The 14,342-nt window shown below is 33.1% G+C and overlaps 2 protein-coding genes across 2 annotated transcripts in view; both read right to left on the reverse strand.

The window, feature by feature from the left end:
- Positions 1–2,434: 2,434 nt before the first annotated feature.
- On the reverse strand, positions 2,435–3,319 carry LOC111414518 (mediator complex subunit 18). The gene has a single exon (XM_023045875.2). It carries the CDS (start codon positions 3,181–3,183, stop codon positions 2,548–2,550), a length of 636 nt encoding a protein of 211 aa, XP_022901643.2. The 5' UTR covers positions 3,184–3,319; the 3' UTR covers positions 2,435–2,547.
- A 217-nt stretch (positions 3,320–3,536) lies between these two features.
- LOC111414515 (Curly Su) overlaps positions 3,537–14,342 on the reverse strand; it is a 30,811-nt gene continuing 20,005 nt past the window's right edge. Inside the window, exons 4-11 of the mRNA XM_023045871.2 lie at positions 11,647–11,737; positions 11,363–11,554; positions 10,568–11,291; positions 10,397–10,510; positions 10,188–10,320; positions 9,802–10,132; positions 9,466–9,744; positions 3,537–4,039 (exon numbers count right to left, since the gene is read on the reverse strand). Of these exons, the coding sequence (XP_022901639.1) occupies positions 3,919–4,039; positions 9,466–9,744; positions 9,802–10,132; positions 10,188–10,320; positions 10,397–10,510; positions 10,568–11,291; positions 11,363–11,554; positions 11,647–11,737 (1,985 nt within the window). The 3' untranslated portion in view covers positions 3,537–3,918. The remainder of the gene's footprint in view (positions 4,040–9,465; positions 9,745–9,801; positions 10,133–10,187; positions 10,321–10,396; positions 10,511–10,567; positions 11,292–11,362; positions 11,555–11,646; positions 11,738–14,342) is intronic.

The following is a 14,342-nucleotide window of genomic DNA, read 5'->3' on the forward strand; positions in this document are numbered from 1 at the left end:
TTTAGAAACGGGAATTATCCGTGATCGCTTCCAGATTTTAGGAAACTCACCCGTCTTTAGACACAAGATTACGCAAAAATTGCGTTACAATCACGAACAAAACACGCTGGAAAGTTATTATCATCAGCCGTAAATTTGTTCGGCAACTTCTTAAGAAGATCAAGAACTTGTTCCACAGTGATAATCTTTAAAATGATAGATGGATACATAGAGTGCGAATCAACCAACTGGCAGGTAGAGTCACCACCAAAAACTCGAGTATCGTAGAAAAAAAAGCCATTTCAGCTGAGGGTTGTGTAATCATAGTTTTATGCCTTATATAATTCCAGAAGCTACGAGGATCAGAGCGCAATGACCGCTCAGCATTACTTGTAAAGACTATACATATACAAATCAGAGATCTTTTGCTTAATCAAATATCTCAATCTTCCAAACTCCGCACGATATAAATCGCAATTCTTTGGATTTTCCACTTTCTTCTATGGAAGTCTTTTAACTTTAAAAGATTTTTAATCATTCTTCATGTAAAATAACCGCACAGCATCAACATCTATACACTAATCAAGAAAGGACCAATTTGTTTCGAGGAAATCACCATACAAGCCATAAAAATTGGCTCTGCGAAAATCATAACGACTAATATTTAAGGATGGTACAAATCTTCAGATACAAAAGGCAGGTCATCACGTACGAGTTGGAACTGATGCTCAGTGTTAGTTAAAACTAAATCAAACAATCTCCCGTCGCAGTTCAGCATATGGTTCAGTTGACACAGGCTTAGAAAATGACATGCTCTTCGAAACACTTGTGTTCTTCCATCACCGACAGTAGTATCAAGACCCTTAACATAATCAAGTAAATTAAAGTCTGCTATAATAAGTACAGGAAAGTTCAATAGCCTATGTTCCAAAGCATACAAGAAAGAAAGCAAATCAGGCTTTGGGGTTGTGTAATATATTGACTTTGAAATCGTCAGTATTCACGGCAATATTGCATGCAATAAAAATCATAAAACATTCTGCACAGCAACTTAGGAAACGTTCTGTAGAACCTACAACGCACGTAAACCAAAGGCTCATTGAGATGACATAACTTCATAATTGTATGAAACCCAAACAATCTCCATGCAACCTTTTATTCGTCCTATTTGGCCACAACAACAAAATAGACTGCATGGAATTACTGACATTATTTTCCAATTTCTTATATTAAAAGTTCTCTCAATTTCAATTTTTTATATTGAATGATTTTGCTCTAAATTTTTTATTGCTTGTCAAAAAAAATCGCTTCAGTAGCAATAAGAATTTCCATTTATTTTCTTCTTTGTAGAGAAATTGCTAATTTAATCCCTTTTACTTCCTGCGATCGGTGACTTTTTCTCGATTTTATTTTTAATATCAACGTCAAAAGAATCGACTACCTCAGAGGGCCCGGAGAGAAAACGGCGACGCCACAACGTTAACAACCTTTAAAAGTGTCCCCGTTTTCAAGGACAATTAACCCGAACTTTTCCCATCCACTAATTGCTTACTAAAACTTTTCCGCACAGAACAGCTTTAAAACGAAACTTTTCTGATGGCGAGCGGATGTGTAAATTAAATAAAATCAATTTTGACGTATTAACACCATAAAATGTGTCGGCTTCATATTCGGATCGAAATTTAGATGAAAATTTGACTTAAAAAAGGAAATATCTATAATAAATCGGTTTGCGTTGTTGGAGTTGAGTAGAAACGCGTTCCGAAAATGGGTTTCATAAAAATTTATTGCAAACTCCCCGCGAATATTCGCAGATCTCGTAATCTGCTTACGAACGGCAACGAGGAGGCAGCAACGCGGGGGATATACCGTAAATCACGCGGTTGACGCTCGTGGAGATATGCTCGAAAGCTGGAATAAAACCAAGAGAAAGAGACTATCTCGAAATGGGTGCGATACAAAGCTACGGAGGCTCTCTAATTATCCATACGGCCCTTTAATCTTCCGGAATATCCGGTCCGTTAATGAACCTATTCAAGATTATTATCCGGATTATACACTTAAAGTTAATAGTTCCTTATAATTATCTTGTCTTTATCTTCATCGTTTTCGATAACTATATAACATCTTTAACGACTTTTTTTAAGATGTAATACTTCTTTTTTTGAAGAATTTTGAAAAAAATGGAAAGTTATTTTAAAACAAATTAACCATATTAAAAAATATCTTTAAAAAAATTAAGAATTGGTGATTTTATAATAAAAACTTGTTTCGAAATGTTTCAAAACTTGAAAAATTAAGAAAAAATGTATACAAAAATTTTCTTTTGTAAAATGCAACTCAAATAACACACCTGCAAAATTGGTTGCCTACATAATCCTTTTTAATTAAAAATACTCTTTTATTCTAAAGCATTTTCTTTTTGGGGTAGAAAATATCTATGAATTAATTAAAATCACCTAAAATAATTATTTTTATTTAAATAAAAAATACTTAAAATACAAATAAAGTGCTTACCTAACCTAAAAATCATGCAAATCGATTTAACCTTATTTAATAATTTTCATATCATAATCGTTTATAATCAATCTTTTCCAAATGAACAAGAGGTTTTAATTGTTCAGCAAACAACCTCATATCTTCAGCTATCGCATCATAACCTTGTGGAGCTAAAACGGATAACTCGACCAAATAACTCTGCGAAATCAATTCTAAATTTTCCGGTTTATTTCCAACCCCACATTTACAAATTTTTGAAACGGTAATCTTCATTCGACCCTTTCGAAACATATACCCGCGAGCGGTGTACTCAAAATCCAATCGACAACCAAGTTCTTGCAAAAATTCCACGATAGCTGAATTACAAGCTACATCAATGCTCGATCTCACTATAGTAGGTCGGTTTTTATCTAATTCTTGTTGCCCAATGTATCTTAGTTGATAGGGAGCATCTTGATAATCTAAGGCTCTTCTAACTCTTAATGGAAGAGCGGATGTTCCAGGAGTATTCATACCCAACGTGAAGCACATTTCGTGATCGTAGAAAGTTTCAGCACCATCATCGACATTGTCGCACAATCCACGTAAACGATGAAGTAGCACTTCGACGTATTGATCCACCACGGAACCTTGGAGAAGATATTCTCGGTTTGGAATGATGTTTATTGCAGAAGCTAGGTTATCTTTTACTGAATCACTCGTCATTTTTGTATTTGAGTAAATTTTTTTAAAAATTAGTTGATTTACTTATCTTAAGAGAATTGATGGTATTTATGAGTTCTTTTTGGAAAATTGAGATGTTATTGTAGGTTGGACAAACATAACCTCACAAATTTTTGGGAGAACTTCGGTGCGGTGAATTTAAATTTTTAAATTCTTTTTATAAAATTTTATACTATCTTTTAATTAATTAAAAATGATTTTATTAATAATAATATTGACGATAAATGCAAATTTATTAATTACTTCTTTTTTAATTTTAAAATCTCTTTAAATTATTTAACATGAAGTTGGCAATTTTTGAAACATAACCTAAAATTTTTTAAATAATTTAATAATTCGTTTTTAATAAATATTTTTATTTTTTTCCTTCAAAGTACAAAAAAACTAACAATTATTTACACATAAAACGAAATAGTGTATGAAGACAATTCGAGTTCTCATTTCTATGTGGTGTTAAAGATAATATTTACAAGATATTTTTTAGTTGTAAATAAATTAAAGGAATTAGAATGGAATTCTTAATACAATATTAAGTGCTTTGTAACGTGAATTTGTAACAAATGTCTCTGTCTATAATTTGCAGAGGTAGTTTTCGTTTATCAGGCTTTTCGGATGATTTTAAAGTAAGTAAAAATACTATGAAATAAGTTCAGGCTTATTGGTCTTTGATGGCATTGTTTAAAAAGGTTTTTAAAGTTTTATTTTCTCTTTTTTTAGTTATTTTCCTAATGAAGGATCATAATTAAAGTGATTAAAATTGTGCTCCGAAGGATATTCTGCCCATTTACTTAAGTCCATGGATGGTATCACCCCACTTCTACAAGGTACTCTTGGATTTCTAAAAAGGTAATTAATTAATTTCTAAATAAATATAAAAATAAATGGAAAAATTCAAGAAACATCATGTGGCTTAATCAATGTGAAATGACCCAAAAGACACGTTAAAAATAAAAAGAAAGTACCGAATTAGTATATTACAAATTTACTTATTAAATACACGAATTTAAGTTAAAAACGAGTGGCGATTTTTGAACAAAAATAAAATAAATTTTGACAACGTAGGGAAATAGGTATGTAGCAGTTGGTAACACTTGAAAATAGAAATTTGAATTGACAATTAGAAATTGTCAAAACACAAAATGTATTTATCTGAAAAAAATGTTTTATGTACACCTCCCAAAATAAGAGAAATTGCTTCAATTCGATGCTAAGAACGTGTTTAAACATCGACAGACAAAATTTGTCACATTGACAACTAGAAAAATGTTACTAAAATCCCATTACAGCATGGGATGCTGTAAGGAGTCTCATTACAGCACCCGTTTGAGTACTGTAATTTAATTACCGTCGCAAATTACAAAAAATCACATTAAAATTTCGATGTGACGTCACGTTTTGTGAAGCAAGGCTAAACCCGAATGTTTCTAGTTCTAGTTGTTAGTTCTAGTTTTAGTGCAATAATAATATGCAACATAATGATATCTTATGCTAACTAGCGCTACCTACCACTGTCACTAGAACTAACATTACACCTAGAACTAGAAACATTCAAGTTTAGCCCTCTTAACCCATTTGTGCATAGTGTCCCTTTTAAGGGACATTTTGGGTTACTAATGGGTTAACCCATTATTGACTTGCGATCTATTTATAGATCAACATAAAAACCAGTTAGAAAAAAAAGCTGACACCTCTAGCCGCTGTTTGGATACCGGCAAAGTGTACTTATCACCAATACTGATTTGTGAAACAACGTTGTATGGGAGTAGTTTGTGAGTCCCCGAGTTTGCTTGATTTCGAAGTGCGTGCTTAAAAAAGTATTTTGCTCGTTTATATAAAAAATAAATTGAAGGTAAGTCAGTTCCAGTTCTTTCAAATTGTTCGGAGATTCTTTGATTTTGTCAAAAAATATCTCGATAGATTACTAGACGCTCACAGTAAACATTTTTTTCTGTTTTTTACTGTAAATAGAAGAGATGTTTTTAAAAATCTCCAAGATGTAATGGACTACTTGTATTCTGAGCATATAGAAGCGTATATATTAGTTTTGCCACCAGAGGTAGATGAGCTGACAAACGAGGAAATCTTTGATGAGGAAAATACTGAGTTTCGTAATGTACAGGGTGGGCAAATTTAGATGTTATTATAGGCTATCTCAGAAACTATAAGAGATACGAAAAAAGTAGGTGCCATGTCCCGATCTCTTTTTCCGAGACTAATCCAATCCCGTAAAGACCAAATCTCTATCTTCTTTTACTTTTAAGTTATAGCCAAAAAATCAAATTTTAGCGATTTCAAAAAAATGCTCATATTTCGTTTATTTTTGAAATTAGAGAAATAGGGTTAATACATTCTTAAGACACTTTTTTGAGTAGAATATAGTGCCAATGGAAAAATTTTAAACATAGCTGATAATTCTAAATCTTATGTATTCATTGATACCGAACTGTTCTAATCTTACAAACAGTAAGTTTAGTAGAAGAAGATGACAGTCTGTGACTGTTTAGTTCCTGAAGTTGTTATTCATATTTAATTATTCGTTAATTAATACATTTCTTGTATTTTTAATAAACAAATTTTACTTGCTAACCATATTTTATTGGTGAACAAAGTGAGTATTCAAAGTTTTTATTCATTAGTACAAAACCAACTTTAATCCTGAATAATGGTACAAAACCAACTTTATTCTGTCATATTCGTGCAAAACCATATAGCCACTATAATACACTATAGTAGGTAGTATTTACTGTCTGGACCCGCCTATTATAATCAAAATTTTAAACATACCGCTTACTATTTTGGAATTGATTTTGGGATTGAACCTGCGATACATCATTGAAAAGCTAAAAGTATGCTCTTTCCAGTGTGCTCTCTCCAGGAACATCATAATAAACTATAGTTTGTATTTAAAAAAATACAACATTGTGTTGTATCTCAAAAATCATAAAGTATGTTTAAAATTTTTCAACGCCAGTATATTCTACTTAAAAAAGTGTCTCAAGAACGTATCAACCCCATTTCTCTAATTTCAAAAATAAACGAAATTTGAGCATTTTTTGAAATCACCAAAATTTGACTTTTTGGCAAGAACTTAAAAACAAAAGAAGATAGAGGTTTGGTGTTGGATTAGTCTAGAAAAAAGAGTCCGAGACATGGCACCTACTTTTTTCGTATCTCTTATAGTTTCTGAGATAGCCTATAATAACACCCAAATTTGCCCACCCTGTACAAGATATTACCGGGTTTGTTGAGGTTGAAGCTCACGATTTGGATGAAAGTGATCATGATGATAATAAGCCATTAGTAATTCTACAATCTTCCTCAGAAAAAGTCTAAAATCCCTAAAAATTCGATTGCTCCCAGCTCCAAGGATTTGAGCTACAGTGATGAAGAAGATAATGTACCATTAGCATTTCTCGCACCTGTGCAGAAAAACCGGAAATTGTAGAAACATAAGATGGTAAATGCAAATTGGAGTAAAATGAACCCAACTTATAAAGTATACAGGGTGTATCTGAATGACGTGCCCAAACTTCAGGGGGTGATTCTTTAGGCAATTTTAAGGGTACTTTCTCATATAAATTTTTACCCTCTGCATAAAAAAATTTTAGCAAAAATGTAAAGGGGGTGGTTACGTTTAGTAGTTTAGAAGGATAGGTTGAAAGTACAAATAGGGTGAAAACGTGCCCTACTACCAGTTAAACATATTCCCCAAATTTCGTTGTCCTAGCGTTTATGGTTTTTTGAGAAAAAAAAATTAAACCAAAATTTTTGGCGGGGTGTAGCTCCTTAGGGGAGCCCAAGTCGCCCATGGTTTATATATCAAAGTACCCTTAAAATTGCCTAAAGAATCACCCCTTGAAGTTTGGGCATGTCATTCAGATACACCCTGTATATAAAATATGCTGGTTTGAAAAATAAACGCGGATTTGTGATTCCAAAAGATGAGATTAAAATTTGTATTGGCTTTATTATATTTAGCAGCTACTACACTTTACCATTTGTGCACGATTATTAGTCAGACGACCGATTTAGGACAGCCTATTATGAAAAATGATATGACCAGAAATGCTTATCTTGAGATAAAGTCTTTAATATATTTTCAGAATAATAAAAAGCTGTTAGATATGATAAATGCAAATTTTGAAAATTTTTGTATTTTTCAAAAAAATCTGTCCATAGATACAATGATTGTAAGGTATTACGATCACCACTTACTAAAACAGTTCATAAATGGTAAGCCGATACGATTTTTGTGGCGAAGATGGATATTGCTATTTCTATATTGCTATTTCTATTTCTATACTGGCAAGGAAAGCGGATCACAATCAGAACATCTTGCCACTAGAGTTGTTTTGAAAGTGCTATCTGCTGTAAAAAGTCCAAAAAGTTGTTGCTTATATTTCTTGTTTCGTCAATTAAAAGAAATGCATGTACTTGCAACAGGTACTATCAGAGAAAATAGGACTGCAAAATGTCCATTGCGACCAACCAAAGACTTAAAAAAGTTACCTCAAGGATCCTATGATCATAGATTTGATAGCGAAAACAAAATATTGCTGGTAAAATATAATGATAACAAATATGTTTGTGTGGCCACAAATTTTGATACCATACAACCAGTAGTTATATCGATTATATCGACATTATAATCACCATTATGATTGGCTCCTAGAAAAACATTCTATAACGATAAGGGATAAGAAATGGTACTGGTGTCTAGTCACAAGAATAATTGATATGGCTGTTGTAAACTCCTTCTTGCTATATAGGAGAATTCATGGGAAGAAGTCAATTTCCATCAAAGATTTTAGGAGACATATTTAAAAACTGGTCCCGGCACAAGTGTTTTGAAAAGTAGACCACAGGGACAGTGTAAGACTCGATAAGAATTTACATTTCATCGAAAGCAGAGCAAATCAACGTTTATGTCAATTTCCAATGTGCAAAAGTCGACCGCTTACTGTTTGCAAAAATATAATGTTACCTTATGTCACTTATGTGTTACTTATTTTAGTATGTTTCATAACAAAAACTTTAAAATGTAATGTTATTGTTCTCAATAAATTTTTTTGAGATTTAATCCGTGTGTACCATTATTATGCCCAGCCATCTATTTATAGATCAGCCTTTTTTGCAAAAACTAACATAGACAAACAACATAAACAATATTTTTAGGTATCAGTTGTTTTAGTTAAGTAAAAAAATGTACCAACATACTTTCTTTTTAAAGAAAATGTTATTTGGGCGTTAATGGGTTAAGAGATGTACTAAACCCGAATGTTTCTGGTTCTAGGTCTAGTGTTAATTCTACTTTTCTTTCAATAAAAATATACCACAATTTAGAGCTAGACAACATTTAAAACTAGAACTAACACTAGACCTAGAACTAGAAACATTCGGGCTTAGCCGCAAGTCTCTCAAGACGGTTAAACCCGAATGATTCTAGTTTTAGGTCTAGTGTTAGTTCTAGCATTGTACTATCACTAGAACTAACACAAGACCTAAAACTAGAATCATTCGGGTTTAGCCGTCTTAAGAGACGTGTGGCTAAACCCGAATGATTCTAGTTTTAGGTCTTGTGTTAGTTCTAGTTTTACACTATCACTAGAAGTAACAGAAGACCTAGAGATAGCATCATTGGTTAGTTCCAGTGATAGTGCTAGTGTAATACTAGAACTAACCTAGACCGAGAACTAGAAACATTCGGATTTAGCCGCACGTCTCTCAAGACGGCTAAACCCGAATGATTCTAGTTTTAGGTCTAGTGTTAGTTCTAGCATTGCACTATCACTAGAACTAACACACGACTTAAAACTAGAATCACTCAGGTTTAGCCGCACGTTTTTCAAGACGGCTAAACACGAATGATTCTAGTTCTAGGTTTTGTGTTAGTTGTAGTGATTGTGCTAATTCAAAAATGGCACTAACACTAGACCCAGAGCTAGAAACATTCGGGTTTAGCCACACATCTCTTAAGACGGCTAAACCCGAGTGATTCTAGTACTAGGTCTTGTGTTAGTTCTAGTGATAGTATATAAACTAAAACTAACACTAGACCTAAAACTAGAAAGTATCAGGTTTAACTCAACCACAACAAGTGACGTCATGTCGAAATTTTAAAGTGATTTTTCGGTAAATTTTACACTTTTCCGCATTTTTTTTATTTGTAACGGCTTGCTGAGTAATTTCCCGTCGATTAAAAAAAAATATCGATTTTTAAGCGACATGATGATTCTTGAATTATACCAAAAATATAAAACTTACATTTCATGATCGGGTAATACGAAAGGATATAATTGAATTGTATCGATTAAATCGGTATTGTCACAAATAATTCGTGCCAATCGAACTTTGCGAATTTCTTCTAACTGTTCGGGTGTAAATGAAGATGGTTGGTTGGCGTTTTCGTACCAAAATCGATCTCCTCTCCTTGAATAACTAAATTGGGTTGCTATGACACACGCGAAAGTTGGTCCTAACATACAACCGGGAAGAGGGCGTTCTGAAACTCCCCCGGACCATAAATCAACATCATTTGGATGTCTAAAATTAATAACGATTTTAATTATACTGTTATTAAGATGTTTTAGGATTTATTACTCGAAAATTGATGCGTATCTAGCAACAGTTTCGTTAGGCATTGACCCGAAAAGTCCTTCGAAATGATCGCTAGCGGGAAGCCCACAGAATTTTCTAAATTCCATGTAGCCGGGGATACCAAACTCGCGACCTCTTTGCATGTTAAAACTGACCAGATCCATTCCGTGCCTTGCCCCTACTTTTTTAAAGAGATGGTTCGTTACTTCTTGAGTAATCGAATCATCCATAGCTTGGGCTACTTGGTTCATTAATCCCATTAAGTATTCATCGAAAACTCCTGCTCGGTATAAATCGAAAGGTCTCCTAATTAAATCTGACAATCTTTTTGAAGCTAAAAATGTAACAAAATGATTATTTGTTATTAGAATCGTTTAATTTAAACTTACCAATAAATTTATGAGCTTTACTCCATCTCTCAACAGCTGTTGGTAATAAAGAATGTCCAAAACGATATGCAGCGGCGGCAAAAGCATCTATTACGTTAGGATTAACACTAGGGTCATAACCATGATAATAACCCTTTTAAAATTAAAATTAATATATATCGTATAGAGAAATCGGGGAATATTGCAATTTGTTGTTTTAGTGTACTTACATTTTTTTCAAGAAGTAATCCAAATTTCTGCATAACATCTTTACCTAAAAGTATCGGTAAGAACTCGTTGTAAGTAATATGTTGGATTATAGCAATATTAATTCTTCTAGCTTCCTAAAATAAAAATTAATTTAATTTAATTTCACCAAGATTTTATTTTATTTTTTTTACTTGGAAAAGAGTTTCATCATCCCAATGCGGGTTAACCTCAGCTAATCCTCTTGCAACTCTATTATGTTCTCTAGCCATTAAAGTATGCATACAAGTAAGAACTAGTTGTTCATTAACGCGAATTTCGCCGGCTTCAAAACAAAATTGGCTGCTATTAGCTCGAGTACATCCCTCGTCGGGAATATCAAGCTTCAAAGGAAGAATATCTTTTAATCCGTACTCAGAGAAAGCGGGATTCATTCTTAATTCCCCGCCAACTCCGGATCGTAATTTTCTGGCGAATTTTTCTGTAACTCCATAAACGGTGTTTCCATCCAAAACCCCAGTTAATGTGTTAAAAGGAACTCTGGAACCCAATCGACATCCCGGGCGTGGAGCCGGGAATGAACGTACGAAATTCATACACTTAAATTTAAAGAGTTTGTAAAAATAGTCATCTTCAGGGATGTAAATTTCGTCGCAATACGGATGTTTTAAATGAGGTGGACGATCGCAACATTCTTCGGGATCGTTTCTATTGATGGGATCTAAAGGAGTCCCGGTTAAAGTATAATCATGATCCATGAATTGCCCCCAAGCTATGATCATTACGGTTCCAGCGTGATCGTGGAAACCTTCATCCGGATGCATTGTCCTTGAAACTACTCGAGATAATGGAAGATTATTTCCGGTTACACTTATTCTTGGTGCTGACATCCCATCAGAAAATAATGGACCTATTAACCTTTAAGAAAAAGATGAAAGCGTTTTTATGTCAACCGTAAATGGGAAAATCTAATTAAAATTTATTTTTACCTCGTAAACGGTGTATTTGTGGCTCCCCATGTTGGGTGTTGAAGATTAGTACAAAGACCATCATATCTTCGATACTTTCCCGGGCGACATTCTACGTTCGATAAATATGGTGGGCACACTTCCCGGATTAACGTTTTACTTGTGTCTATTAATGGAAGAGCTTTTTCGATTTCTTCGTAAGATAACCCATAACTAACGCAAATAAAATGAAAACAATTGGATTAGATGATATAAAACTTTTAGAATTGAGGAAATTCATAAAAAAACTTGTTTAAAGTTCTTACGTTCGTGCTAAGTTTACGGAAACGTCTAAAAGTAGTTCACCAACTGTTGCTACATCTTCTGGTTTGTAATCACCATGAGGTTGAGAGACATCTAAAAGAAATAATAAATTTGTTTTAAAGTTTTTGCATAATTTAAGGCGATAATTAATTATTTTAATTGAATAATATGCTATAAAAGAGGCATGAGTCGAATGACGTCTAGAAGATGACATTCATAAACGATATTCTTTTAATCTAGATCTCTTAACCCAAAATAAGTTCCATGTTCTTGCTTGTGAAGACAACAGTGATGATATTAATGATTATCAGAATTTTCTAAGCAATATGGATAATAAAGATCCTGGAATGTGAATAACAACAAGAAAAATACTGAGAAGACACGAAGAAATTCCTACAATTATCCATGAAGGGAATCAGTTCTCCACTGTTGAAGGAAAAACTCAAGCCGTTGCTGATTATCTTGAATTATCATTAGAGCTCGGATTGTTATGCAGTCAAATTATAGGAAATATGCGCATAAATATGCAAGCTTTTTATTCAAAATATGCACAAATATGTGGAAATATGCAAACATATACATTTTTCATAGTTGTTATCAATCTATTTCTATCATATTTTTGTATATGTTTTGCCCTTTTCACATATTGTTCTATTTATTTTCTTCCTCTGACACGTTATCTTAAAAAAGAATAATTAAAGAAGTTAGCCATAGATACTCTAACAGATGTATCGTATTTTTTATTGTCGATTGCCTAGAAACATATGTAAAAACATATTCCAAGAAGATGGGACATCAAATTTAATATAAATAGTTTTATTTAGTTTAAATTTAACAGTTTTCCATTTTTTTAACTCCTAGTGTGAAAGTCTATAAGAAATACAATTTCGGAACAAACTATTGGCAACTCCTCTTAAAACTCTAATTTTTAACTTAAAAACCTAACGTAATCGTTGGCTAAGACGTTACGACTTAATTTTTAAAAAATTCTTACAACTTTAGCACAAGTTTTACAAAATAATTCCTCATTATTTAAATTTAGTTCGGGATAACTTTTTATCCACTGGGACACAAGACACTTTAGGCATTGTTGTTATAGATTGGTAGATTAATGTTCACATCCACTGAACACAGCCACAGTAACTATGGTTGGGGATTTCCTTAAACTTAAACTCAACAGCGCTAGGGATTCCCCGCATGTTTCTGTGAATCGTTGTAAACAAGAAACCAACCCGCAATCAAAAAATATCCTGTGTTGTGCTTTAATCTAAAAGGTATGTTCGCATATTTAAAAATCACGCAGTCATTATATTTTATTTTATTAAGCAATAAGAAACAAATCTAGTAAAATGACAAAATATGCGAAAATATGCAGTAAAAGGCTAATTTATGCAACAATCAAAAAAATTGTAAAAATATGCAAAATATGCAATTTTTTTATTGTACCATCTGCCTTATTTTTATGTAATTCGCCCAGAAATCAATTTTGAAAAAAATATTCCAGAAAATAAAGAAGATGCATTTTGCATAAAATCCGAGCCCTAATTATCATGTACTCACATACGTCGAGAAAAGCATGTCATCTTCTGTTACTATTCAAAGATATAATAAAACTCATCTTCCACGAATAGAAAGAGTAGATAAAGAAGTAACAAATGACGAAATCACATATTTAATTAACAATCTACCTAATAGGAAGGCCCCAGGGCATGACCTTTTACAAATTTAATTCTAAAACACCTCCCCTCGAATATTACTAGCCACTTAACTAATATCTAATTACCGTCGTATAAGTCTCTTTTCGACTCTCAAAATTGTTTGAAAAAGTTGTATTGCGAAAACTTAAGATCAGCTGCTGGAAAGAAATGTTATCCCAAACATACAGTTTGGTTTTCGGTCGGATCATTCAACAATTCACAAATTAGTGCTTGTTACAGAATTTATTGAGAAAGGTTTTTCTTTTTTTTTTTTTCATTTATTTTAAAACCGATTTAACTATGACAATGTTTTTCGTGGTTGCGTTGATACAAAAAAAAAGAAATAATTACATATAAATACCATGAATTACAGAATATGTAACTTCCGAACGTGTGAAATGCTAGTCCGAAGCGGATGCTATTAGGTCTTGGGGAAGCTTCCTTTTTAAACGCGTGTGGATTTGTTGGCGACCAACTTGATGCTGAACCGCACTAGAGCACTTACTGATATTGTTAAAAAGTTTTTAGTTAGTTTTTTAATAAATTCGCTGATAGTTGGGACATTTAAGTCTTCATGGAACTTTGTAAAGAAGTAGAGGGCACTCAGTTCGCAGTGGTGATTTTCTGTTGATCAGAGGATACAATTGGCGAAGCCTGGCATATCCTTGCTTGACCTTTGAGGTTATGTGGAGTTTCCAAGAGAGGAGAACTCCGAGGTATTTAATGGCTTCATCTTTTGCTTTCTGATGTATTTCTTGATCGTTTATAATAATGTAAGGAGCATTTCGATAAAGCCATAGCGAAAAAATCTGGAATTTGCTGGCATTGAGCAGAATGGCCCATTTTGAAAACCATTTCTGGATTTTGTCCACCGACTTTTGAAGTATCTCAATGGCATCAACAAGGATGTCGTTTTCTCCCATTATTAACATGTCATCCGCAAACATGGCCATTTCGAAGTTTACGTTGGTCGGGATATCATGCATAAAGATGTTGAACAG

Source organism: Onthophagus taurus, chromosome 3 (assembly GCF_036711975.1).
Source record: "Onthophagus taurus isolate NC chromosome 3, IU_Otau_3.0, whole genome shotgun sequence".
In the NCBI taxonomy this organism is placed as follows: domain Eukaryota; kingdom Metazoa; phylum Arthropoda; class Insecta; order Coleoptera; family Scarabaeidae; genus Onthophagus; species Onthophagus taurus.